At 55.3% G+C, this 25,701-nt stretch overlaps 2 protein-coding genes across 4 annotated transcripts in view; one reads left to right on the plus strand and one right to left on the minus strand.

The window, feature by feature from the left end:
* Positions 1 to 4,095, minus strand: part of SIPA1L3 (signal induced proliferation associated 1 like 3) — a 216,770-nt gene extending 212,675 nt beyond the window's left edge. For both annotated transcript variants that reach the window (XM_084771148.1, XM_084771145.1), the window contains exon 1: positions 3,869 to 4,095. The gene's annotated coding sequence lies outside the window, so the exon portion shown is untranslated. The remainder of the gene's footprint in view (positions 1 to 3,868) is intronic.
* On the plus strand, positions 535 to 25,447 carry WDR87 (WD repeat domain 87). 2 transcript variants are annotated; one of them, XM_084771142.1, is made up of 9 exons: positions 535 to 2,753; positions 9,181 to 9,278; positions 9,577 to 9,705; positions 11,738 to 11,848; positions 13,544 to 13,714; positions 15,339 to 18,211; positions 18,960 to 19,225; positions 19,796 to 23,874; positions 24,043 to 25,447. In XM_084771142.1, exons 4-9 carry the CDS (start codon positions 11,774 to 11,776, stop codon positions 25,432 to 25,434), a joined length of 8,856 nt encoding a protein of 2,951 aa, XP_084627268.1. In that variant the 5' UTR covers positions 535 to 2,753; positions 9,181 to 9,278; positions 9,577 to 9,705; positions 11,738 to 11,773; the 3' UTR covers positions 25,435 to 25,447. The 2 variants fall into 2 exon arrangements, with proteins under 2 accessions (XP_084627268.1, XP_084627267.1); XM_084771141.1 differs by lacking the exon at positions 535 to 2,753 and adding an exon at positions 4,745 to 4,887.
* Positions 25,448 to 25,701: the final 254 nt, after the last annotated feature.

Genomic DNA, 25,701 nt, shown 5'->3' on the forward strand with positions numbered 1-25,701 from the left:
CCCAGGCCACGAGGCTCCGGATGCTGTGCCTCCTGCGTCTGAGGTGGGGTGGATGCTAAGGTGAAGACCTCCCAGCAGTAATGGTGGAGTCCACCAAGGTGAGAGAGGTGGAACGGTGCAGGCCTCTCCGTCTCCGAGGACACGGGCACAGTGATTAAATGAGTCAGATCTGTATGTGAGAATTTGAAGGAATATGTCCAAGCACCACTGAAAAAACTCGTTACAAATATGGGCAGCTTGCACCAGGCAGGGTGGCACACACTGCCATCCCAGGACTTAGATGGCAGCGGCAGGAGGATCAGGAAGTCAAGGGCAGCCTGTTGCACAGCGAGCGCAAGGCAGCTAAGGCATGTGAGACTCGGTCTCCACAGGCATGCACACACACTCACACACAAACATGCACACACAGACATGCATGCACATATACACACACGCACACACACACACACACACACACGCAAGGAAGCATACAGCCAAATCACCAAGGGCAAGGGCATCTCAATTTTGTCCACTCTGGTAGCTCCAAAACCTGACGCCAGATCTTTATTATTCACAGTCTAAATGGCGCTTGTCTCAGGGGAAGTGAGCCCACTGCGGACGGGCGGACGGGGGTGCTCGCTGGTTCCCTTCTCTACCTCCATATTGGCCGGCAGGCTGCAGTGGGCTTACCTGTCCCCGCTACGCTGGTGTGTGAGACAGGGTGTCTCACACAGCTCAGGCTAGCCTGGGTCATCTTTACTTCCAATTCTAGGATTACAGGTATGCGTCACCATGCTCGGTGTGCATACATTCAAACACACATTCAAACACACATGTGCGTGTGCACACACACACACTCGAGTGAGCGCGCGAGCGCACGCGCACACACACACACACACACACACACGCACGCGTGTACACACTATAGCCATGATCAGAGCAATCATAAAGCAATGAATGTACACACTGGTGTGGAATCTCATTTTGATAGCTGAAAACAAAAACTAAAGAAAATGACATCACTCTTTTACTAAAATATTTAGTACATTTAATTTGGCCTTTGCAAGTTATTGAGGCTAAGTGTCAAAACCTGGCAAACTATATCCTACGGCTGAGAAAGACATCGGTCTCTGCAGACTCTACACTTCATTTTTGATTTACCGCCCAACAACTGCAGCGTCTGAACACCAGGCTCACGCTCAGCTCGTAGGCCGTGCTACCCACAAGGTTTAAAACCATTTGCTCTTGTCACTACAAGGGAGATAGCCCAGGGTCTTTTTAAGTCACTGCCTTTTCTCTGCAGATTAAAAAACAAACAAACAGACAAACATCCTTACATTCGATAGGCATCCTAAACTCAATTAAGACCGGCTTCCTACCCTCAGATGAAACTGCAAGCACAGGTTTCCGCCACAGAGCAAACCGCGCAGAGGCCCAGCGAGAGCCTTCACAGCCCCTGTCTGCCCTGGTGCGTGCTGTGTGTGCTGGCTTCCACACCGGCTAGTCTCATGCACCAACAGAGCGCAGGTTTTTTTCAGGACGAAATTATCAACTCGGCTCGTCTCCGGCAGGTTAAAACCCCCAGAAGTGAGTTGCCTGGGAGCCAGACCTTGCTGACACATCTGTAGCCACAGCAGTGTGGCCAAATCCCCATTGTCCTCTCTGGAGCACATGACTGCACGTGCTCCATATGTGTGCCTGCGTTCACTCCTGCTGACTTAAAGGACAACAGCTAGACCCTGGCAGGAGAGCCTACCCCCACAGGCGCGGTGGTGCAAACCTGTAATCCAAGCACTCGCAGACAGAGTCCAAAAGTTATCCTTAGCTTTACAGTGAACTTAAGGGCAGCCTGGGTTCCTTGAGAAGCTGTCTCGATACAAAGAAAAAAGGCCACCTTAGGGGACAGGGCAGCTCCGTCCTCCCAGCCAGCTGGATATGCTGAGACCAGCAAGCTCCAAGTTACCGGCTTGGGCAGCTGGGCCAGTGTTGGCCCATGTCCCACAATGGTGACTACTGAATCAGGGAGGGGAAAGTGTTCGGATGGGACATGCTGAGGTTACCATGTCCAGGGACACCCATCAGGGCACAGCGAAGAAACAGAAACTCCACATCTGGAGCTGGAGGCGACGAGGCTAGTGTCTTTGAGATAAGAGTCCATAAGAGTCCGGAGCCATACTGGGGCCCAGGGCTCAGCTCAGCTGTGGAGTTAAGTGTTTAGTGTGCACAAAGCCCTGGATTCCGTCCCCAGGACCGAATTAGTAATAATTAATAACAACAACAATAATAATAAAAATAAAAAAATACAGAATTGGAGGGAAATATACTGACTTGGAGGAGGGGGAAGTGTGCAACTGTTGCCACTCACCTCCTCATACTGAAACAATTTAACCTTTGCCGAGTAGACTTTAAGGATGGGGGCGGGGTGGCCAACCTTGCACTCCCACGACCTCTAGGTACAAACAGCTAGGAAGGGCTCACGGCAGAAGAGAGAAGTACATTCGTCAGGTGCCTGAGCCCTGTGCTAAGCACAAACTATGTCTCCCGGAACCAGAGCGATGCTGGCATACAGAGTCCTATGACTACCATTTCACAGATGGGACACTGAGGCTGGGAGCAAACGTGTGGGGGAGCTGAGGGCTGTCATGTCAACAGCCCACAGCGAGGCAGTCTCTGGGCCAGATGGAGAACATGGTGGAACATTCCTAATACAGAAGAACTGCTAATCAGTGATGGCTCAGCCCTGGGGCTCGGCAGATCCCCACAACCGTACCAAGGTAACATCGCTATTGTCCCATTTTTACAAATGGGAAACCCAAATCTACAGAGAGGAAAAGCCAATTGGGCCAGGGTTGAGCCTGGTCCTGGGGAGGGGGTGGGGGGGTGCAGAGACCAAGGCTAAGAGTCAAAAGCCCTACTCGGAGAGGGTCTCTAAGCCACCCAGAAACGCTGAATAAATGACAGCGTCCACAGATTGCTACACGCAGCAGCTGGGCTGAGCACTTTACCCACGGCGTTCTCTCACACTACAAGGAGGCTTCCCTGAGGATCTCTACTTTATGTTTAGGCACAGAAAGGGAAACTAAGGCACAGACGGGGTGAAGTTAGCCGCCCAAGGTCACGCAGCTAGCCGGCGGGTGGCAAGACCCAAATTTGAACCCGCGCACGCGTGTGTGTGTGTGTGTGTGTGTGTGTGTGTGTCTGCTTCACAAGCCAAAAGCTCCCATCAGAATAATCGCAGTTAACAGCAGCTACCCTGCATTGAGCGTTCAGTACGGGACTCGGGTCTCTACGTGCACATGGTCAACTTAACTGGCAACGTAGGCAATCTGTGGTATCCCCACCTCATCGCTCCGCAGGAGCTAACACAATAAGTATCTTCAGCCGTGAAGATGCCCTTTTCGCCAGATCTCAACATCTCAAAAAAAAAAAAAAACCAGTAGAAAGACAAGCCATATCTCCTTCCCCGTTTTAACCGAAGGCAAGGAAGGGAAGGAATGGGGGGGGGGGGAGGGAAGAGGTTCGGCGCGGGTTTTCCCCAGACCGCAGCTCTAGAGTGGCAGAGCTGGAAATGTGCAACCCACGTCTCCCGGACCCGGAGCTCTTCTTCCCCACAGTGCCGGCTCTCGCTTGCTCGCCCTGGAAAGTTGAGCCATGCGGGCTCGAGTCCCGCCGGGTAAACGGAGGGCGTGAGTCCCGGCGCTGCCGCCGTCCCCACACCCACCCCACACAAACACACACACACACGCGCGCGCGCACACACACGCACACACACACACAGCCGATGCCCACACCCAGCCCCGCCTGCGCTGACCCCCGGGGTCCGAGCAAGACACCGATTCCCCCGCCGGCGCCGTCGCGCGAGGCCGCTCCTGCACCGGGAGCCACGTACCTAGGCGTCCGACGGCTGTACGCGCTCCCCCGCCGCCTCCGCCTCCGCCGCCGCCGCCGCGGGCTCCTCGATTGCGGCGTCCGGCACGGCCGCGGCTAGCTTAGAGACGCCGCCAGCTCCGGTGGCCCGAGTGACTTCCAGGCTGCCCACTTCCAAGCGGCTTCGCGCGGGGCCTCGTGGGAACTGTAGTTTCTCTCCCTGAGAAGCGGCGCGCTGGAGCGAGAGGGCAAAGAGAGGAGGGGAGCCTGGCGCGCGGGGCCTGCCGGGAGTCGTAGGCGCGCCGCCGCCGCCACCACCACCACGCCGCCTTATGGGAATCGTAGTCTTACTTAGTAGTCGCTCCGGGCGCAGCTCCAGTCTCCGGAAGACTTCCGCAGCCCGGAGGAGGAGGAGGAGGGTGGTGGAGGCGGAGGGGCGGGGGGGGGGGGGGGGAGAGTGAGGCAGGGGAGGCGTGTCCTGTGCCCGGCACCTACGCTCACCAACCCTGCTCGACCGGTTTCTCCATTCTCCTAGCCGCGTCCGCCTTCACCCTCTGCTGGGAGGGGGAAACCTTCACCGTCCTTCTCCACGGGGCGGGAATCTATGACCCGGAGCCTGCGAGCCTGGGGGGGGGGGTCGTGGGGGGGGAGAGGGGGCGGGAGCTGTGCACTAGACCCACCACCACCACACGCGCGCGCGTGCACACACACACACACACTGAGCGCCGGGTCCACACCCCTTTTTCTGGAACGCGTGCGCGTGCCGAGTGTGCACACGCGCTCGCTCGCCCTGGTCGCCCCCGGGGGTCAGTCCTCCAGGTGCCGCCCTGCGGGACTAACCGTTCTGTTGGTTGGGGTGAGGGTGGGGCGGGGAGAGTCGGTCCCTCCCTCATCGCTTTCAACGCTAAGCTTCCCAAGTCGTCCTCTCCCCCCCACCCCCGTCCCATCCTTCCTCTAGGGTCTGTTCGTGTCTTACACGGGAGCTCCCCCGTGGGTGCGCCAAGCTCGCTCGCTGTCCCTCGTCGGGGAGTCCTGTCGCAGGTAACACAGGCGCGGCTCCTGCCTTGAATGGGGGGGCCCGGACACACCTACCCCCCTCCCTCCCCGCCCCATGCGGATTCCGCGGAGCCAGAACGTCAGGACACGGCTCCCGGGGTTCCTGTCTCCCTCCTAGGAGGCCCCAGACCGGTCCCCCCCATCCCCCAGAGAAGGGGTGGGGGTGGGGGGGTGTGAGCTGCAGAATCACGACCCGGTAGGGGCTGCGTGGCAGGTCGTCCCCTCTTCCATTGATTGGGTAATGACACAGTCTGAGGGTAACTGTAGCGTGTGTTGGGTGCCTGCAGCCCGGAGAAATGTCCAGATTTAATCCACTTGCTGAAATAAGCGAAGATACGACCCTTTAAAACACACACACACACACACACACACACACACACACACACACACACACCAGTATGGCCAATCTCAGTCCGTAAAGGTTTCTTGGGCAACTGACTAGATAGAATTTTGCACAGCCCTCTAAACCTCAATGCATACACTTTCCCCTTCAGCCTGCTCCCTGGGAGGGTGTCCCTTACGTCCTTACGGGAAGCACTTATTTTCTTAATGGGACAGAGCAGAGGGGTCATTCACTTGTCCCTACATTGAGAGAAAGTGCCTCCTACGCCTGATCCAAGTTACCTGATCTCAAGCAGTAATGCCTAGCGACAGTAGCTACCTAAACGGTTTTGCTTAATTTTTAAGACTGCGTCTCCCCATGTGATTAGCTGGCCTGGAACTTTTGATGTAAAACTACGCTGGTCTTGAACTCACATAGATTGCACACTTACGCCTCCGGATGTTGGGGGTAAAGGTATGAACTACTATGCCTGGCCAACTTTCATTTTTGCATAAACTCAGCCCTGTAATCCCAGCACCCACAAGGCTCAGGGCTGGAGAGTCACTGCATAGTGAGTTCTGGGCCATCTTGCGCTACAGAGTTAGAACTTTTGGGGGCATAATTTTTTTTATTTTAATTTAATTTTTAATTTATGTGCATTGGTGTGGGGGGTGTCAGATCTTGGAGTTACAGACAGTTGTGAGCTGCCATGTGGGTGCTAGGAATCGAACCCAGGTCCTCTGGAAGAGCAGACGGTGCTCTTAACCACTGAGCCAACTCTCCAGCCCCCTGGGGGCATAATTTTATATAAAAACTCGTGAAGCCTACCTCTCCCTGAGACTCTATGGACAGTTAGTGGTTGCTGGGGGAAAAGGTGTTTTCTTCTGTGGCATGGCCAGTGCTAAATTGCTTGCGCCCTTGTGAGTAAACCCTCAACCGTGTTCTTGTTAACTAAACAGCTGGGTCACATAAATAGATAAACAAATTTTGCACGCAACAAGCAAGATAAATTTTAATAGTTCTGATACCTTAAAATGTCATTTGCTTGTAAATATGTTTGCTGTTTTGGTTTTATAATTTAATTAAAAATATGAGACACTAACAAAGATAGTCATTTGTGGCATGGATTGGAAACTGCCCAGTGTGTCTGTTAATAAGCCAAAGACAGTGGTAGGGGGCCTGTGATTTCAGCACTTGGAGGCAGGAGGATTGGGAGTTCCTTGGCTACACTGCAAGGTTTCGGCTAGCCTGTGCTACATGAACACCGCCCCCCAACACACACACAGGACCAATGACCTTTAGTAAGAGTTTGGGTAAATGATCAGTCATACGCCCTGCACCTAGCAGCTGTCACAAAACTAGAGGCTGGCTCTGTATTAACGTGAGCTGATCCCTACAGAGCGAGGATGTACGCATACTGTGAACAGGTGTGTGCAGAAAAAGACGTAGTATACCTCTGTGTGAGCAGAACGCCTTGACAACGACTCAGAAGAGACATAACCAAGTCCCCTCTGGGAAGAAGCAACAGGACAGGTGGCCCAGTGTGAAACGGTCACTTTCTTTTGTTCACGTGGCCCTTAGTAATCCACCGCTTTCCCCATGTCCCTCTTTAAAAAGCTAATTAAGGGGGAATAATAGCGGTGTCATGGTGCCATCATAAGAATTAAGTGGGGGACGGGGAGGCGGCTCCGAGGTTAGGAGCACATACTCCTTTGGAGGACACGTCTCCAGCACCCATGTCGAACAGTTCACAGCTGCCTGTAACACATTCCTGGGGATCTGACACCTTCCTCTGGACTCCTTCCAGGACACCTGCACCCTGTGCACATACCTCCCCCCACCACACACACACACATACACACACACACACATATACACACACACATATACATACATGCACACATACACACACATGCACATACCTCACCACTACCACCACACACACACACATGTACATACACACACATACACACACACACATATACACAAACACATATACATACATGCACACATACACACACATGCACATACCTCACCACTACCACCACACACACACACACATATACATACACACAAACATGCACATACACACATACACGTACACACACAGATACACATAAGAAAGAAAAAAAAACCAAGATCATGTAAAGTGCCTGCTTAGTGCTTTGTGGCCTTGTAAGTGTTAGGTGCTATTAGTTCCTAGTACCTGAACTAAATTCTGTTTACTGCTAACTAGCCCACCATATTAGCCCACCGTATTAACATATGTTTGTCAGCCATAAAGAAAGCTAAGTGCATTTCAGCCCATTGAATCTGCCTAAGGTCCGAGAGCAGCCCTCCCAGACCTGCAGACGAACGTCAACTCCCTGCAGAAATGCCATCCAAAGGACAGGCGGCCTCTCTAGTTTTGCAGTCAACTAAGGAGGCCCTTCCTGTCCCAGCTGGACTTCCTGCACGCCTGTCCCCAAATGGGGGACCTGCCGGGACGGCAGAGCCGTTTAACTCATCCAGGGTCCTATCTCACAGGATGGGACACAGGTCACCCTCCTTTTGGGTGCTCACTTCTAGTTAAATATAGTACCTTGCGCTCGGCCTAAAGCTGAATCACAAAAACCAGGTAGAAGCCGGGCGGTGGTGGCACACGCCTTTAATCGCAGTACTCGGAGGCAGAGGCAGGGGGATCGCTGTGAGTTAGAGGCCAGCCTGGTCTACAAAGTGAGTCCAGGACAGCCAGGGCTACACAGAGGAACCCTGTCTCGAAAAACAAAAACAAAAAACAACAAAACAAACACTCCCCCCGCCAAAACACACACACACACAAAAAAAAACAAAAACAAAACAGAAACCAGATAGGAGAGCTAGCTCCTCGAGGTGGAGGCAGAACCACCATTCGGATCCGGAAGTTCAGGACCAGCCCGAACACACATACTCAAAGGCATATGCATAAGCACCGCCAAGGACACTGAGTAGTACTATAATTTCAACGACGCACCACTCTAATTGCCCCACTAATCAATTCTGCGACTTTGTCGACGTCCCCTGTCCCTGCTAAACTGTCAAGTCTAGGAGGCAGGAGGCCGGTGTGCGCGCAGGGGCGAGCAGTGTGGTGGAGTACAGCGCCCCCTGCAGCCACGTCTCCTGTAATGCAGGCTCCCGTGCCGCCTGCTTCCCGCGGATACCGTAAGCGGACGGGGGTGGGGGTGGGGATGGGCGGGATGGATGTGGGGGGGTGGGGTGGGGGCTGGAGGTGGGGGGCTGGAGGTGGGGGCTGGATATGGGGGGTGGGGGTGGGGGGATGGATGTGGGGGCGTGGGGTGGGGGATGGATGTGGGGGGCTGGATGTGGGGGGCTGGAGGTGGGGGATGGATGTGGGGGGCGTGGGGTGGGGGATGGATGTGGGGGGCTGGAGGTGGGGGATGGATATGGGGCGTGGGGTGGGGGGATGGATATGGGGCGTGGGGTGGGGGGGAGACTTTGGTTTTTCCTGCAGGCAGCAGGAAACAGCCTACCTTAGTCCCGAATACGCCTTCGTCTCATGCGCGCTCTGGCTACAGGCTGAGGGCTACCAATGAGTCACTTCACCAAGTTGTCCATCAAGAGCCGGGGCGGTGGTGGCGCACGCCTTGAAATCCCAGCACTCGGGGAGGCAGAGGCAAGGGAGTTCGAGGCCAGCCTGGTCTACAAAGCGAGTCCAGGACAGCCAAGGCTACACAGAGAAACCCTGTCTCGGGGGAAAAAAAAAGTTGTCCACCGACTGTGGAAGCAAGCCCTCCGGGACTCATTCCACACCTGTTAGCCCCGGATTAAGGGTGGAGGTGCGGAGGGCTCAGCAGAGAGGGTTCCTTTGGGTCACATGATGGACAAGTTCCAGGTAGGAGTGACACAAACCTTGGTGAAGACACACACACACACACACACACACACACACACGGTCCCAACTGTCCGCTTTTTTACAGTCTGGTATACTTAGAACAGTGGGAGCTGCTGGCTGTGACTGCGGACTTGCCACACACGACATCTCAGTGGTTCCGGGGACTGAGGACCCCACAGTGAGGTAAACTACTGTGGGGTGAGGGGACCACGTAGTGCGCTGGTGTGCGCAGGATCGGGAGCCCATCACACTGGCTCCCCTACCGTGGCCAGAAGGGAACGAAACGGGTGCGTGATGGGCGTGGGACGAGTGTAAACAGGATGCCGAGGCCCGCAACCGGGGACGACTCCTGAGTGGATTTGGAGGCCAAGAACTTCTTCGCTGTGAGCTAGCAGAACCTCCTTCTCTCTGACGGAGACCGGTTCAGAACTGTGGGTCGGCCTTTTTTTTTTTTTTTTTTTAATGTGCTTAATTTTTGCAGGCCAGAAGAGGGCGCCAGATCTCACTACAGATGGCTGTGAGCCACCATGTGGTTGCTGGGAATTGAACTCAGGACCTCTGGAAGAGCAGCCAGTGCTCTTAACCTCTGAGCCACCTCTGAAGCATCCCTGTGAGTTGCCTGGATTTGCCTGCAAACATAAGGCCTAAGCTTAGTCATACTGGAGGGGGGGGGGATTGGCACGGGAGGGGAGCCGGTGGTGGCTTTTGCTGGCTTTACTTCCATAGTCCCAAGCCATTTTGACCTGGGATTCCAACAGCCTTCGAAACCAGCGGCCCTGCGCTTCCGTGTGCAAGAGAGATCAGCTGGACAGCCTGTGGGAGCCAGCTTACCCTTGGGTCTTACATAGGCGTGTACAGTGCGGTAGGGCCAAGGTTGGCCATCCCTCATCGCCTGCTCGGGCTTTGGGGTGCGGCGCCGGCAGGGCACTGAGTAGGGGACCCTCTACACAGCCCTAGCTGGCAACGGAACTCACTATATAGACGAGGCTGGCCTCGAGCAGGGAGTGCTGTGCCTGCCTCTGTCTCCAGGGTGCTGGGGTGAGAAGTGGGCGCCGCCGCCTCCCCCGCCTCGGGCTAAAAGGACCAGGACTAAACAATCTAACAAGTTCCCAAACCAGGGGCGACCTGCAGGCCTGGGCAGCCACCTTGGGACGGGGGTGGGTGGGGGGTGGGGCGGGGTGGGGGGTGGGGGGGTGGGGGTGGGGGTGGGAGGCGGGGTGTGGTGGGTGGGGGCGGGGTGTAGTGGGTGGGGGGTGGGGGAGTGTAGTGAGTGGGGGGGTGGGGAGGTGGGGGGGCGGGGTGGGAGGGTGTGGTGGGTGGGGGAGGATGGGGCGGGGTGTAGTTGGTGGGTGGGGGTGGGGGGTGGGGTGGGGGCGGGGTGTAGTTGGGGGGTGGGGGTGGGGGTGGGGGGTGGGGTGGGGGCGGGGTGTAGTGGGTGGGTGGGGATCATGGTTGGGCCTTCATTGCTTTCTCTGCGGCCAGACTCTGAACTCAGCAGTCATGTGCATAGCACAACTGAAAGTGTAAAGGAGGGGGGAGGGGAGGGGGGGCGAAAAGAAGAAAGTAGAAGGGGAAGGAGTAGGAGGAGAGAAAGAGGGGACCGGCAGGAAAGGGACACCGGAAAGAGGGGGTTAGGGGCTGGAGAGACGGCTCAGTGGTTAAGCACACTGCCTGCTCTTCCAAAGGACCCGGGTTCAATTCCCAGCACCCACATGGCAGCTCACGACTGTCTGTAACTCCAAGATCTGACACCCCTACACCAAAGCACATAAATTCAACATTAAATAAAGGGTTTTTTGTTGTTGTTGTTGTTGTTTTCGTTTTTCGAGACAGGGTCTGTGTAGCCTTGGCTGTCCTGGACTCACTTTGTAGACCAGGCTGGCCTCGAACTCAGAGCGATCCACCTGCCTCTGCATCCCGAGTGCTGGGATTAAAGGCGTGCGCCACCACGCCCGGCTTAATAAAGTATTTTTAAAAAGGGGGTTGCTGGAGAGATGGCTCAGAGGTTAGGAACATCGGCTGCTCCTCCAGAGGTCCTGAGTTCAATTCCCAGCAACCACATGGTGGCTCACAATCAACTATAGTGAGATCTGACGCCCTCATCTGGCCTGCGGGTATACATGCAGGCAGAATACTGTACATATAATAAATAAAATATTAAAAAAAACAAAAAACAAAAGAGGGGGTTAAAGAGGAAAGAAAGTGCAAACCCTAGGCCGCCTCCAAGCAGCCCTGGGTATATAATCACAAAGAACTGTCTCAGGGACCGTCTGATCTTTGCAGGCCAGATTGGCATTTTCTTCTTACAAATGAGAGAAAAGGCAGGTTAGGGACAGGGCTCCATGGCGCAAGGGTGCACGAAGGCCCCCGCGGGTTCATCCCTAGCATGACAGTAAAGCAGGCATGACTGCGCATGCCTGGGAGATCCCAGCACTTCCGGAGCTGTGAGCAGGGGGACCAGAAGGTGAAGTCATCCTCTGCTAGACAGAAAGCTCGAAGCCAGTCTAGGATACGCGAGGACACGGGGAGACCAAGTAAAACAGAGCCCCAACCCGTGACTCCGTAGCTCCTGGCTTGGGGGGGGGGGGGGGGAGGGGAGAGCCCAAACTAATATCGTCTCTCTCTCTCTCGGATCCCCACAGGTTTGCAGGTCCTAAGGAGGACCACGGAGAAACCAGATGTCTTCCTCCAGGCTGATTCTCAAGTGGAATGAGTTTTTGCGCCTCCTGTATGGAGTCATTCAGAAAAGCAAGGTAAGGCAGGCATGAGATTTCAGGGCATTAACATAATATTCGTTGGCCTCTAGCCATCTTATGGTAATGGGCACTTCACAGGAACCACATATGGTCCCCCGAAATCAAGAAACAGGCCTGGAGAGACGGCTCGGAGGTTAAGGGCGCTGTCTGCTCTTCCAGAGGTCCTGAGTCCAATTCCCAGCAACCACATGGTGGCTCACAGCCATCTATAGTGAGATCTGGCGCCATCTTCTGGCGAGTAGGTGTATGTGCAGGCAGAGCACTGTACACTTAATAAATAAATGTCTTTTAAAAAAAAAAAAAAGACAGTTGTCACCTCCACAGAAAATGGGGGCACCAATTTCCAAATAATTCTACAGACATAATAATCGTGGGACATAGTGATAGCGGGACGTAGACACTTGGGCGCGTTGCCAGAGGAACCACCTCGTGGGGAGGGAAATCCCCCGGAAGTCAGGAGTGCCTTAATCTCTGTTCTGCTAAGAGGACAACCCTCCTTCAATAAGGCCACGCCCCCCAGTCCTTCCCAAACAGTCCCGCTGGTGACCAAGCCTGCGAATGCCTTGGGCTTTTTTAAGACCCGAATCCCCTTCAATCCTCAAAACCCACCACTGAGAGACTATTTGCTAACCTCAGCTCCCCTGTGGCTGGCCCTGTGCAAATGAGCCCCCCCCCCAAGCACGTGGCTCATGTTCACGCTCGTCTCTGGAGCAGTGCGCCAGGTGTGTGGCCCTAAGGTTAGACGCTTGGCTGAGCAGCAGGACAAATGTGTCCTTTTAGACCCTGAGGCATTAAACTCCCACTTTCAGAAGATTGCAGTTTTTCTCCCGCGCTCACACCTATACAGCCTGGCCATCCAGGTGGGCTCCCGTTGTGTGCTGTGGCTCCCTCACACGCGTGTACAGCGTGTCCTATGCTGTGCACATGTGAGCAGCGTAGCGGGAGTTAGGAGGGGAAAGGGGGAAGAAAAGGTTATTTCACCGTACCTGCCGCCAACACGGGCTTGCCCACTCGGATTTGCTCAGTTAGCTGTGTCACACGGCCCACCCACCTAGGACTGTCCCACACCGGATGCGCTGGGCATGCGACCCCCCCCCCAGACCCTCCCCCCAGTACATCAATCAGAGGCACAGGCAAATCTGACTGAGGCCATCCTGTGAGTGACTCTGTCTCTTTTCCAGATGTGTAAAACTGACAACCAAGATTCTCCATCACGGTCTGGTGTGGGAAAACGCTGCAGTCTCACTTTCTGTTTGGTTGTTTGGTTGGTTTTTCCGAGACAGGGTCTCTCTCTGTGTAGCCTTGGCTTGTCCTGGACTCGCTCTGTAGACCCGGCTGGCCTCGAACTCACAAGAGACCCACCTGCCTGTGCTGGGATTCAAGGCGTGCGCCACCACACCCAGCTCACAGTCTTACTTAAAACAAAAGAAATCAAACAACAATAACAACAACAAGAAAACATTTGTGAGCCGGGCGGTGGTGGCGCACGCCTGTAATCCCAGCACTCGGGGGAGGCAGAGGCAGGCGGATCGCTGTGAGTTCGAGGCCAGCCTGGTCTACAAAGCGAGTCCAGGACAGCCAAGGCTACACAGAGAGACCCTGTCTCGAAAAACAAAAACAAAAACAAAAAAACAAAAAAAGAAAACATTGGTGCCTAAGCCTCAGTTTGTGTTGCATGTCTCTCTCCCCCAGAAACCCTCAGGGGATGAAAAGAGCGAGGCCATTGTGCTGAGCGACCGGCCCCAGGTGCTGTTCAAAGAGTCCCGCTACCCTCAGCCCATGCCAGTCATATGCCACTACTGCATCGAAGCTCACTTCTTTGCCTCCCTCTCCTGGATATCATCCTACACAAAAGAAACCCTGGTGAGCCCACCTCCCTTCCCCTCCTCAACTCCTCCGAGGCCCTTGTGGCTCTCGACCCAGACTGTCTTAAGGAAGAGCGAGTGAAGAGCATCCACTTGGGATTTCTCCTTCGTGCCTTGTCCGCTCACATTCTTCCCTTTGTGTAGACTTCATGATCTCCTTAAAGTATTTTTTTTAAAATATTTATTATTTATTTATTTTTGTTTTTTGGTTTTTTTTTGTTGTTGTTGTTGTTGTTTTGTTGTTTTTTGAGGCAAGGTCTCTCTGTGTAGCCTTGGCTGTCCTGGACTCACTCTGTAGACCAGGTTGGCCTCGAACTCACAGCGATCCACCTGCCTCTGCCCTCCGAGTGCTGGGATTAAAGGCGTGCGCCATCACGCCCAGCTCTATTTATTTATTTATTTAAATATTTATTTATTTATTATTGTGTATACAGTGCTCTGCCTGCATGTACACCTGCAGGCCAGAAGAGGGCACCAGATCTCACTATAGATGGCTGTGAGCCACCATGTGGTTGCTGGGACTTGAACCTGTGTCCTCTGGAAGATCAGCTGGTGCTGTTAATCACTGAGCCATCTCTCCAGCCCCCTCCTTTAAGTATGTTAAGTCAAGGAAAGGATTCAAGGCCCCCTGTTCCCTCTTCCAAACACCTTAGAAGGTAAAAGTCTTCTGATACCTCCTTAGCAAAACAAACAAGGAAACACGAATAACGTGATGCCACACACTCGACACCCCAGTGCCCGGGAGCCTGGGATGTTCCTTTCATAGCAGGAGGACCAGGAGTTCAAAGCCAGCTTGAGTTAGAAAGCAACCACCCTAGTCAAACAAACAGCCAGGCAGTGATGACGCACACCTTTGATCCCAGCACTCAGGAGGCAGAGGCAGTTGGCTCTTTGAGTTCGAGTCCAGCCTGGTCTATAGAGTGAGTTCCAGGAAAGCCATGACTACACAGAGAAAGCATGTCTAAGCTGGCTCTGTAATCCCAGCACTCTGGAGGCAGAGGCGGGCAGATCGCTGTGAGTTCAAAGCCAACCTGTTCTACAAAGCGAGTCCAGGACAGCCAAGGCCACACAGAGAAACCCTGCCTCGGAAAAAAAAAGAAAAAAGAAAAAAGGAAAAGAAAGAAAAGGAGAAAGAAAGAAAAGAAAGCCTGTAATAGGAAAACCAAAATAGGGGCTGGAGAGATGGTTCAGAGGTTAAGAACACTGCTCTTCCAGAGGTCCTGAGTTCAATTCCCAGCAACCACATGGTGGCTCACAGCCATCTATGGTGAGATCTGGCGCCCTCTTCTGGCCTGCAGGTGTACATGCAGGCAGAATACTGTATAAATAATAAATACTGTGTAAATATAAATAATATAAATAATATAAATATAAATAAATACAAATACTATATAAGTAATAAATGAAATAATAAATAAATAAAATACTGTATAAATAATAAATAAAATCGTTTAAAAAATAAAAACCAAAACAAACAAACAAATTAGTAGAAGAAGAGGTCAACCAGGTCCATATAGTAAATTTTAAGCCAGCCAGGGCTACATAGGAAGACCCTGTCAAAAAAAATAAAAAATAAAAAGGAGAAGAGGGAAGAGAGGACAATTTTTTTTTTAATCTTGCAGGCTGTGGTGTGGATGAGGAACCAAACCGATGACATGGTTGAAAAGAGAACCTTCTCAATGACGGAGCGGCTGCCGCCCATCCAGTGCATGGTCCACACAGGTCCCTTCCACCTCCTCGTGGCCTACTGCGGAGACATGATCCTGAGGCTCTTTGGGGATCATTTTAGGTCCTTCAAATCCCTGTGTACCGTGCCCTGCCGCTTTGATATCAGCTGCCTCTGCTTTGATCCGGAAACCAAGACGCTTCTGTCGGGCATCCTGGGGGCGGTGGCCACCTGGACCATCGAGCAGAGCGGCAAGGGCCTCCAGATGGTGCAGATGTTCCCCATCCCCGGCGACGAGCTGGTCCACAACATTGTTCTCAACGGGCCCAACGGCTGCCTCGTCGCCCTGTGCGAGACGGCGCTGCGAGTCCTTTACCGCCAGGGCCAGGGCCAGCTGGGCGAGGTACAGAAGTTCACGGTCACCAACAGCGGGTCTCCCATCACGTGCTGCTTCACATGCCACGAGAGGGACCTCCTCTACGCTGGGAACAAGGCCGGGGAGGTCCACGTCTGGAACCTCAGCCGGACCCAGTCCGTCCACGGCTTCAGGGCCCACCCTGCCTCCGTGGTGTGCATACAGAGCCGGTCAGAGGCCCACACCCTGCTGACGGCTGGCAAGGAAGGGATGATGAAAGAGTGGAACCTCACCTCGGGGAACCTGCTCCGGCAACTGGAGCTCGGCGAGGAGCTGCTGGACCTCCAGTTTATCGACGACGCTACCTTCTTCTGCCAGACGGCTCACAGTTTCGTCCTGCGCCACCTGCCTTCCTTCTACAGCCTCTTCTGCGTCTGCGGTTCCGCCCCGCAGCTCTTAAGCCGCATCTACTGTAGAGACAACTGCTTCCGGATCCTGTGCGCCACCGAGGACGGCCTGCTGCACTTTGTGTCCCCTGTGACCGGGGACCTTCTGGTCGTCACCTGGCCTTTCCCAATCCTCGACCACGCCGTGGCCTGGGCCTACAATCCGAGCAAAGAGGAGCTTGTCGTAGCCACAGGCAGCTCGGAGGTGCTGGTGTTTGACACGACCCGCAACCCTTGCCCGGTCAAGTATCTGCTGTGCACTTCCCCCGATGCTCAGGACCTCGTCCACTGCCTGGCTTACGGCAACTTTTACCTGGGGCGTGGGCTGGAGGGGGTCATCTTCTGCGGGCATCAGAGCGGAACGTTGAGAGTGCTTTCCCAGCACAGCTGCGCCAGGGTTAAGAAACTCCTGCACTTTGGGGCCATCCTGGCTCTGTCGGTGCTCTACGGAGGAGGGCTCTTCAGCAGCCGAGAAAACACTCTGCTTTGCTCCTATGGGGTGGATGACTACATACACCTGTCAGAAGTCGTGTTCGCTGCGGCCAGGTTACAAGTCCGGGCCCTGGCTAGCATCCTCAGCAGCTGTCAGGTGAAGCACCTTGTCCTCTTACCGAGGGCCGTGGGCGCCATCACCGACACCAGCTGCCTCCGGCTCTGGAAGTTCCATGACTTTATGTCCTTTGGGTCACAAAAGGGCACCCGGTTCATCGAGACGCTGCCTCTCCACCAGTGTGCCATCACCAGCTTTGACGTCTGCCTGGCCCTGAGTCTCTTCGTCACGGGTGGTTCCGACGGCTCCGTCCGCATCTGGGATTTCCACGGCAGACTGGTAGCCATGCTGGACTCGTCCCTGCACTTTGGCCCGCTCTGCTTCGCCAATGACCGGGCTGACTTGCTCGTGGCTTTCAACCAGAGTATTTACCTGGTGTCCTGTCTGGAGCTGCTCCCCCCGTCCGTGCTCTCTAACCTCACCCTCATGAGCATAATGGATGACGTGGTAGAAGTCCCCAAGCCCTTCATGCCGGGCTTCTTTTTCTCTTTCGAGACCATATATGTGCCAAAGTACAGCTACCAAGACAAACACAGACAGAACCTCGAAGGCCTGGCCAGGCTCGTCAATAAGCGGGCCATTGCCTTTGACAATAACGTGCCCCATGTCGTCGAAGAGGAGCAGGATGGCAAAGCTGTGCTGCTGATCGCTCCCTGGTACGACTCTTTGGAGGGGGCTGAGGTGGACGAATCTGACAGGCCGGTCCAAACCCGCCACGTGGCCCCTCCCCAGTTACAGCTGACTGCCTGGGATGGCCTCAACCCGTACCAGATACTGCGGTGTTACCTTGGGCAGGAGAGGAAGTGGCTTCTCGCCCCTGATTGCCACATCCCCAACTCGGTGATCCGGGCCCGGCTCTGGCCAGAGGGCAGCCCCATCTTCCTGCAGTGCGGCCTGCACTCGCCCAAGCGGGACCTGAGCTGGGAAAAGGACGAGGAGCTGTTCTGGCACAGCAAGATACGAGCCATGAGCGACTCGAGGCCCGCTCCGGACAAAGAGGACGAAAGCTTCCTAAAAGCAAGACTGAGCAGGGACATCACTTACAGCGTCCTTACCGACACGGTGAGCCGCAGCTGGCTGGGCAGGAAGATGAGCGAAGTCGCCATCAGCAGCCTGACCGAGACGATCCTCAGCGTCATGAGCCGCTGTAACCCGCTGAAGTACCAGTGCTGCATCGGCGCGCTGGGACAAATCTTCGCCTTGTACCAGGTGACTCCGGCTCTGCGCTCCGAGACCGCGCACCGTCTGCTGGATGACACGACCAACTCCAACCCGCAGATCCGGGAGCTAGCCTGGGAAGGGCTGAAGCGCCTCGGGATGATTACCCACTACTTTGCCTTGCCTCTGGCCCAGGGACTGTTGGACAAGGACCTGAGGGTGAGGACTAAAGTCATGGCCTTAATGCCCGAGACCGGAATCCACTCAAAGACCTCACTCTTAAACCTGATCCAGAAACCGGACCTTTTCCAGGATTTGCAGTGAGTTGCTTGTACCTACCTCAAGTCTTTACCACCAGCTGGTCTCCTCCTCCTCCTCTTCTTCCTCCCCCTCCCCCTCCCCTTCCTCTTCCCCCTCCCCCTCCCCCCTTTTCCTCCTCCTCTTCCTCCTTCCCCTCCTCCTCTCTTCTTCCTCCTCCTCCCTCTCCCCCTCCCCCTCCCCCCTCTCCCTCCTCCTCCCCCTCCCCCTCCTCCTCTCCCTCCTCCTCCCCTTCCTCCTCCCCCTCCTCTCCCTCCTCCTCCTCTTCTCCATCCCCTCCCCCTCTCTTCTTCCTCCTCCTCCTCCTCCCCCTCCCCCTCCCCCCTCTCCCTCCTCCTCCTCCTCCCCCTCCCCCTCCCCCCTCTCCCTCCTCCTCCTCCTCCCCCTCCCCTCCCCCTCTCTTCCTCTTCCTCCTCCCCCTCCTCCTCCCCCCTCTTGCTATATCTGTGCTCCTGATCCCTATCACCCCCGGTCAGTCCTTTCTTCTCTTTCATGGCTCCACACTTGCTTCTCCGTGTTGCTACCTCATCCCTTCTGTCTCCTAACTTCTTGGAGTTCCGGCTTCCGTCTTGCTCTCTCCCCCTGCAGCCTCCCCTGCGCAGCACAGCCTCGCCCCCTGGCTCTCTAGGATTTTTCTGTCTTCATTTTGGCTTCTGTGTCAGGTCTTCCGCTGCCCACAGTCCTCTCCTTCCCGTTCCCCACTTGGGCCCTGACTTAGCACAGCTCTTCCTCTCCTTGACTTTTTCGTAGGCAGGAGATGATCGGGGAGGAGTCCCTGGACCATCTTCTGGGGATGCGGCCCACAGACATCCAGATCCTCAGGAATCAAATAGAGCAGCGGTTAAACGACAATCTGTCAATGGCCAAAGAAGAGAGGCTTGATTTTTCTTTTGAACTCCCGGCGAGTACTGCACCTCGTACGGTCTTCTCCTTGCTGCCTGACTCGGCCCCTGAGGAACCTGAAGTCAAGTCCATCAAGAGGCAAAGACGAGTCCGGTCAGCAGGCAAAAAACGGGGTATGTGTGAGGCAACCAGGCCCCTGTTTCCTTCAGAGAAAGGCTAGTTAGGACTGGAGCCGGTCCTAAGGTAGGAAGACAAGGGGAGAGCTTGAGCCGGAGAAGATGTCTCCCAGGAGGCATCGACACACCGTCTGGAGAACCTCAAGGTCCAGACCCCTCCCTTCTCACCCCCCCACCCCCCCACCCCCCCACCCCCCCACCCCCCCAACCCCCCCCACCCCCCCGCACACCCTTGGTTAAGGAGGTACAACCCAGAGACATGCTTACCAAGGACAATGCCTTTTTAAAAACAAAAGGACAAGACAAAACAAACAGGCAAACAAGAACAACAGGTAAACAGAAACAACAGGTAAAATTAAACAGTCAAACAAGAATAACAGGCAAAAAAGAATAACAGACAAACCAAACCAAACAGGCAACAAGAACAACAGGCAAACAAAAACGACAGGCAAAACTCAACAGGCAAACAAGAACAGCCTTCTCTGTGCTCTTTAATACTGGTTCCATTTACCCACCCATGCCTTCCTCAGCTCCATCTCTTGGTTTTTTTTTTTTTCTCCCCAACAGTCCGGAAATTGTTGCGAGGTCTCAGGAAGCTGAAGGAGGCAGCGAAAGAGCAGAAACAAGAGGCCGCTCCTGTAGAGGAGATAAGTGAGGGGGGCGAAGCCGAAGCGGCCGAGGCAGGCATCACCCCTGCCAGGTCTTCAGCTGGTAGCCCCCTGATGAGCCCAAAGGACGCTGAGATCTCAGAAGACAACATCATTAAGGAATACCTTTCCGTGGCCATGAAGCTGAGGAAAAAGCGGAAAGCCGCAGACAAAAGAGAAAAGAAAGCACCCAAACCCAGCGAGCAGAGGAAGAAGAAGAAAAAGAAGAAGAAGAAGAAAGAAGGAGAAGGAGAAGGAGAAGAGGAAGCAGAAGCTGAGGCCGTGGCTGAGGAAATCCTGCCTCCCGTGGTCGCGGAACCTCCTCCACCGCTGAGGAGAAAGCAGAAAGCCTCTGGGAGGGGCGTGTCAGGGAGACCCGGCCGCGTTCTCTCTATAGACAGTGAGTGGCGGGATGACCTCTGTCGGCTCATGAACCTAAGGATAGCTGGTACCCAGCCAAAGATGCAGAAGGATCTGAACACTGAACTGCTGGCCACAGCCACAGAGATGCTGATGGATAATCTTCCGAGCTGGGAAGTCTTTGAGGAAATCTGCCCCTTGTTGGAGGGAGAAAGGGTAGGCGGTCCTCCGGACACTAAGAGGGGAGTACCCTGGCAGGAGGAAAAGCCAGGCGTTACCGGGGAAGAAGAAGAAATCAGAGAGGCGGCAGCAGCCACAAGCGAGGAGGAGATGCCAGCGGCTGCAGAAGAAATGCTGGAAAAAGAGGTGGAGGCGGAGCCCGTGGCTCCCGAGAAGGCCAAGAAGAAGGAGGTTGTTTTCTTAGACCTGGATGAGGCAGTGAGGAAGGAAAGGCCCGAGAGGAAGAAGAAAGCTAAGAAGGAGAAAAGGAAGGAAGCCAAGAAGGAGATGGCGGTCTCCGAAGACGGAGAGAGACGAGGGGGAGGAGAAGCAGGAGAAGAGCCCGCTGCGATGCCAGTGTCGGAAGTAAAGGCCAGAGAGGAGGTAGTGGTTGAACCCGAACGCCAGCCAGCGGTGCCTGAGAGGAAGCTGTCTTGGGTGGAGTGGAAGACAGCCTGGGATGAATGGCAGCAGGCCCAAAGTCAGAGGGCGGTGCCTTGGGAAGACTGGAAGAAACAATGGGACCGGAAATATTTTGAGGAGCAGGAGAGACTGCAGGCTGAAGGGCCACTGCCGGCCAGCGAGGAGAAAGAAAGGAAGAGGAAGCTCATTTGGGACGACTGGAAAGCGATCTGGGAAGACCTTTCACAGACTAAAACCCAGGCGGAGCTGGATTTGATAATCCCACTGTTGGAGGAGGTGGAATCTGAGGAGGAAGAGCTTCTGGAAGAGCGGAGGAGAGAGATCGAAAAGGCGCAGAGGGAGGCCAGGGAAGAGTGGCAGCGAGCCAAAGGTGAAAGGGAGCGCGCCAAGGAGCAGGCCTTGCTGGCAAAAGAGGAGCAGAAACTGGCCCAGGAAGAGGAAAGGCTAGCCCAGGAAGAGGCAAAACTGGCCCAGGAATACATGAGGAAGGCTTCTTCCGCAGAAGGGGAGCAGGCCAGCCAAGAGATGAGCCTTGCTGAGAGGCAGGCTCACCTGGCCAGCGAAGAGGAGCTCCTAAGCCAGGAAGCCAAGATCCTGGCCCAGAAAAAGAAGAAACTGGCCAGGAAGCTCGAGAAACTGGCTCTCGAGGAGGAGGCCATCGCCAAGAAAATGGAGAAAGTGGCGGACGTGCAAGGGGTGCTGGCCCGTAAGATAGAAGCCATGATCCTGAAGGAGAAGAGTCTGGACCTGAAGGAGAAGGAGCTGAGAGAGGAGGCGAAGACCCTGGAGGAGGAGCTGAGGGAGCTCGCTTGGAGGGAGGACGAGCTCCACGAGGAAATGGAACGACTGGAGGAAAAGTGGGCGGACTTCGCTGAGGAGGAGGAAGAGCTGGCCTGGCTCGAGGAGAAGCTGGCCTCGGAGGAGAGGAGCCTGGCCCAGGAGGAGGAGCAGCTGGCGGAGGACGAGAAGAGGCTGGCCCAGAAGGAAGAGCGGACGCCCGAAGAAGAGAGGGAACTGGAGGAGAGGAAGGAGACACTCAGAGAGAAGAAAGAAAAACTGGACCAGGAGAAGAGGAGGCTGGCTCAGAGGAAGAAGGAACTGGAAGCGAAGAAGAAAAGACTGGCCCAGGAGGAAGCCGCTCTGGCCCGGGAAAAGCATCTGCTGGCTCTGGAAAAACAGAAACTGACCGAAAGGGAAGCGGCCCTCCAGGACAACCAAAGAAAGCTCGTCAAGGAGAGAGAGCAAACGCAGGAGGCAAAACGCAATCTGGAGATGGCCCGGGAGAAACTGAGCAGCCTGTCGAAGAAGCTGAAGAAGGAGAAGAGGCTCCTCATGGGGAAGAGGGAGAAGCTGGTCGAAGAGCAGAGGAAGGTGACGGAGGCAGACATGTTCCTGGCGGAACGGCAAGAGAAATTAGCCCAGGAGAAGATGCAGTTCGCCGATGCACTCAAGACAACCATCGAGCGAAGCGTCCTCTCCAGAGAGGAGACGGAGCTCACTGAGGAGTGGATGGCCTTGACCGACAAAATGAAAGGGGTGGCCAAGGAGAGGCAGCTGCTGGCAGGCGAGGCAGAGCTGATCCCCGGAAGTGAGGCAGAAGACAAGAGGCCAAGGCAGAGACGGCTGTCTAAGCACGAAGCCGATCTGATGAAGAAGAGCGTGCCTGCGCTGAAGGAGGAACTCACGGCCTACCGAGACAGACTGCTGGCTATGGAGGAAAAGGACGAGGCCAGGGGGAGTCTGGAGCTTACCAGAGGGCAGCGGATACATGCCCAAGAAAAAAGGAAACTAGCCAGTGCCTCCAGGAAGCTGTACAAAGAGGCAGAGGTCTCCAAGGAGCCGGCACAAATGAGGAGCTCCTTAAAGGAGCTTCAAAGACTAGTCAAGAAAGCAAGGAAAGTGACACAGAAAGAGACCAAGATGGCCAGGATAAAGCAGATGCTGTTTGCTAAGGAGGCCAGGCTGAGTCTGGAGGAGGCCAGACTGGACGCCAAGAAGTTGAGTGACGCTTCTGAGGAGCAGTGGGGAGTCGCCGAGGACGAGAGGAAGCTGGCTGAGGCAGAGAGGAGCCTGGCCAAGGAGATGAGAAAACTAAGGAGCCAAGAGCAAAAACTGGCCGAGGAAGAACATGGCTTCCACTGGGAGCTCCAGCTCCCCGAGATCGATGAAGACCTCGAGGCCGAGGAGGAGGGGACTCTCGGGGCAGACAAGGGAGCTCTGGTCTCCAAGAGGTCGTGGCAGAGGAGGGAAGCCCTGACCGAACCTCTCCCTGGAATGGAAAGGTTTTACGGCCTGCTGGAAGAGGCAGAAAGGAGAGAGAGCTTTTCTCAGGCGCTGGAGAGCCTGCTGGAGGAAGTGGAGGAAGAGAGTTTGTCTGAGGGAGAGAAGGAGACGGGGGAGGAGGAGGAAGAGGAGAGGGAGGAGGAGGAAGAAGAGAGGGAGGAGGAGGAAGAAGAGAGGGAGGAGGAAGAGGAAGAGGAGGAGAGGGAAGAGGAGGAAGAAGAGGAAACGGTCGAGGCAAGGGAGGAGAAAGACAAGGAAATAGAGAAATGGGAAGAAAAGGAGGAAATAGAAAAGGAAGAGAAAAAGAGGAAAAAGAAGGTGCCTCAGGAGGAGGAAGAGGAAGAGGAGGAAGAGGAAGAGGAGGAGGAGGAGGAGGAGGAAGAGACTGAAGAACGCATGGCTGAGGAAGGCATGGAAAGGGCGAGAGACATAGAAAAGGAGAGACAGGCAGTGGAAGAAGCAAGGAAGGAAGAGGCAGCGTTAAAAACAGAAAAGCCTAAAACAGAGGGAAAAAGGAGGAAAATCCCACAGGAAGAAAGAAGGAAGATCCTACAGGAAGAAAGAAGGAAGGCCCTAGCACGACAGGAAGTGTTCCCTCCCATCGGACAAGGAATCCCCGAGCTCAAGGGGAGCAGTATAAGGCTGGAAACTCCGAAAAGCCCTCTCATGAAACTAGGCCTCGTATCTGAGGGGGTGGGCCAAGTATCTGAGGGGGTGGGCCAAGTATCTGAGGGGGTGGCCCAAGTATCTGAGGGGGTGGGCCTCGTATCTGAGGGGGTGGGCCTCGTATCTGAGGGGGTGGGCCAAGTATCTGAGGGGGTGGGCCTCGTATCTGAGAGGGTGGGCCTCGTATCTGAGAGGGTGGGCCTCGTATCTGAGGAGGTGGGAAAGAGGGCGCCGTTTCCGCCAGAAGCAAAGCCCGGGTTGGTGGAAGAAAAGGCCGCCACGTTTGAGATAGGCAAGATATACCCGAAGACAAAGTTGATGGAAAAAGAAAGGGGAGTGGATGTGACCTCAGCACACGAACCGACAGACATGTTAACACCAGTCGCGTCTCAAATGCTTCGAAGGGCCATGCAAGCTCACAAGCTCCAGCTTGCCACGCCGCCACCCAGGCTGAGGTGGATTGTGCACCGTCACCCTTCTCTGCTAAGACCAACAACGGCCCGACAGCTGCGGCCCTCGGAGACCTTGGCAAAGGACCGGTACGCGGAGGCCGGCATCTCGGACGTGGAATGGCTGCACCGCGTCCTAGAGCAGATGGCGGCCGGCGAAGAGCTCCCTCGGGACAGTTTCCACAGACTGTGCCAGCTCCTCAAAGACCTCACCTCGGCGGGAGACCTGGAGTGGCTGCACCTGGCGATACTTAAAACCATCGTGCACCGTCACAAACAGGCCACGGACTCCCGGGGCGCGCCCAGACCCAGAAGGGAACCCATGAGCCCCAAACATCTGAAAGTGATCCCTCCCATAAGGGGAAAGGAGAGCTGGCTGAAACCTTCAGCCGCCCCCACCACCCCAGGGTCCCCACTGGCTACCAAAAGGGTCACAGACCCGGAGGCCCTACACTGGCATCTTCTGGGCGAGCCGTACAGGAGCGCGCGCCTGCAGCAGCTGTCCAGGGTTGTTGAGGAAGTGGAGACGCAGTCTCCCCATCCTACCACCAGAGATATTTTAACCGGTGCCCCCCGTTCCTCTGTAGACAGACAGACCCTGGCACTAATGTTTCAAAAGGACTTCGGGGACCTTAAAGGCAAAAGCAGGTATCCCAAACTGCCCAAGCTGGGGGAAAAGCCCAGCTCCAAAACGAAGGAAGAGGCACCTCCGTGGGAGACGTTCGTGGCGCTCTACCACGTGCTGCTGATGCTGCGGCAGCGGTACGCCAAAGACGCGGCTACGTGGATGGAGCAGTTTCGCCAGCTCATGGACCTGTACCAGATCACGTCCCCCCGGATCCAGAGGCTGCTGCAGGACCTGCTGCTGAGAGAAGAGCCTCCACGCCGCGAGTTCGTGTCCCGCGAGGCCCTGGAGGCCACGGAGCTGCTGCCCGGGGAGCGGCTGCTGTACTGCTTGGTTTGCGGTGGCTCCCACGGGCGACCTACCCCTCTGAAGTTCCAGGGCATCGTCCCGCTCCCCGAACGGAACAACGTGCACACCTTCCGTCCCAAAGGCATCGCCAAGTACGGAATCCTTGAGCTAGCCTGGAAGAGGCTGCCCCAGGCTGACATTCACCTCCTCAAGAAAGCGCCTCTCCTCATGGCTCCCACTCTTTAACTTGGGAATGGCGTACCCACGTTTCGGCTCCCGCGCCCCGCCTCGGGGCCGCCTTAACGGCCAGGGGTTTTCATTCTCGGCTGGAGAAAGGCCTGGCCTTCAGAAACCAGACCTTCACTTCCAGGACCCACGCAGAGGCGGAGCACCGTCAGTGTTGCTTGGTTTTTGTTTTTGTTTTGTTTTTGTTTTTGTTTCCCCCCCACCCCCATCCAGCGTTAGAAGCCGGATTCTGTAGGTGGAATAAACAGACGGTTCTCCTTTGCAACA

This window comes from Acomys minous, assembly GCF_964271855.1.
Source record: "Acomys minous genome assembly, chromosome: 20".
Classification (NCBI taxonomy): Eukaryota; Metazoa; Chordata; class Mammalia; order Rodentia; family Muridae; genus Acomys; species Acomys minous.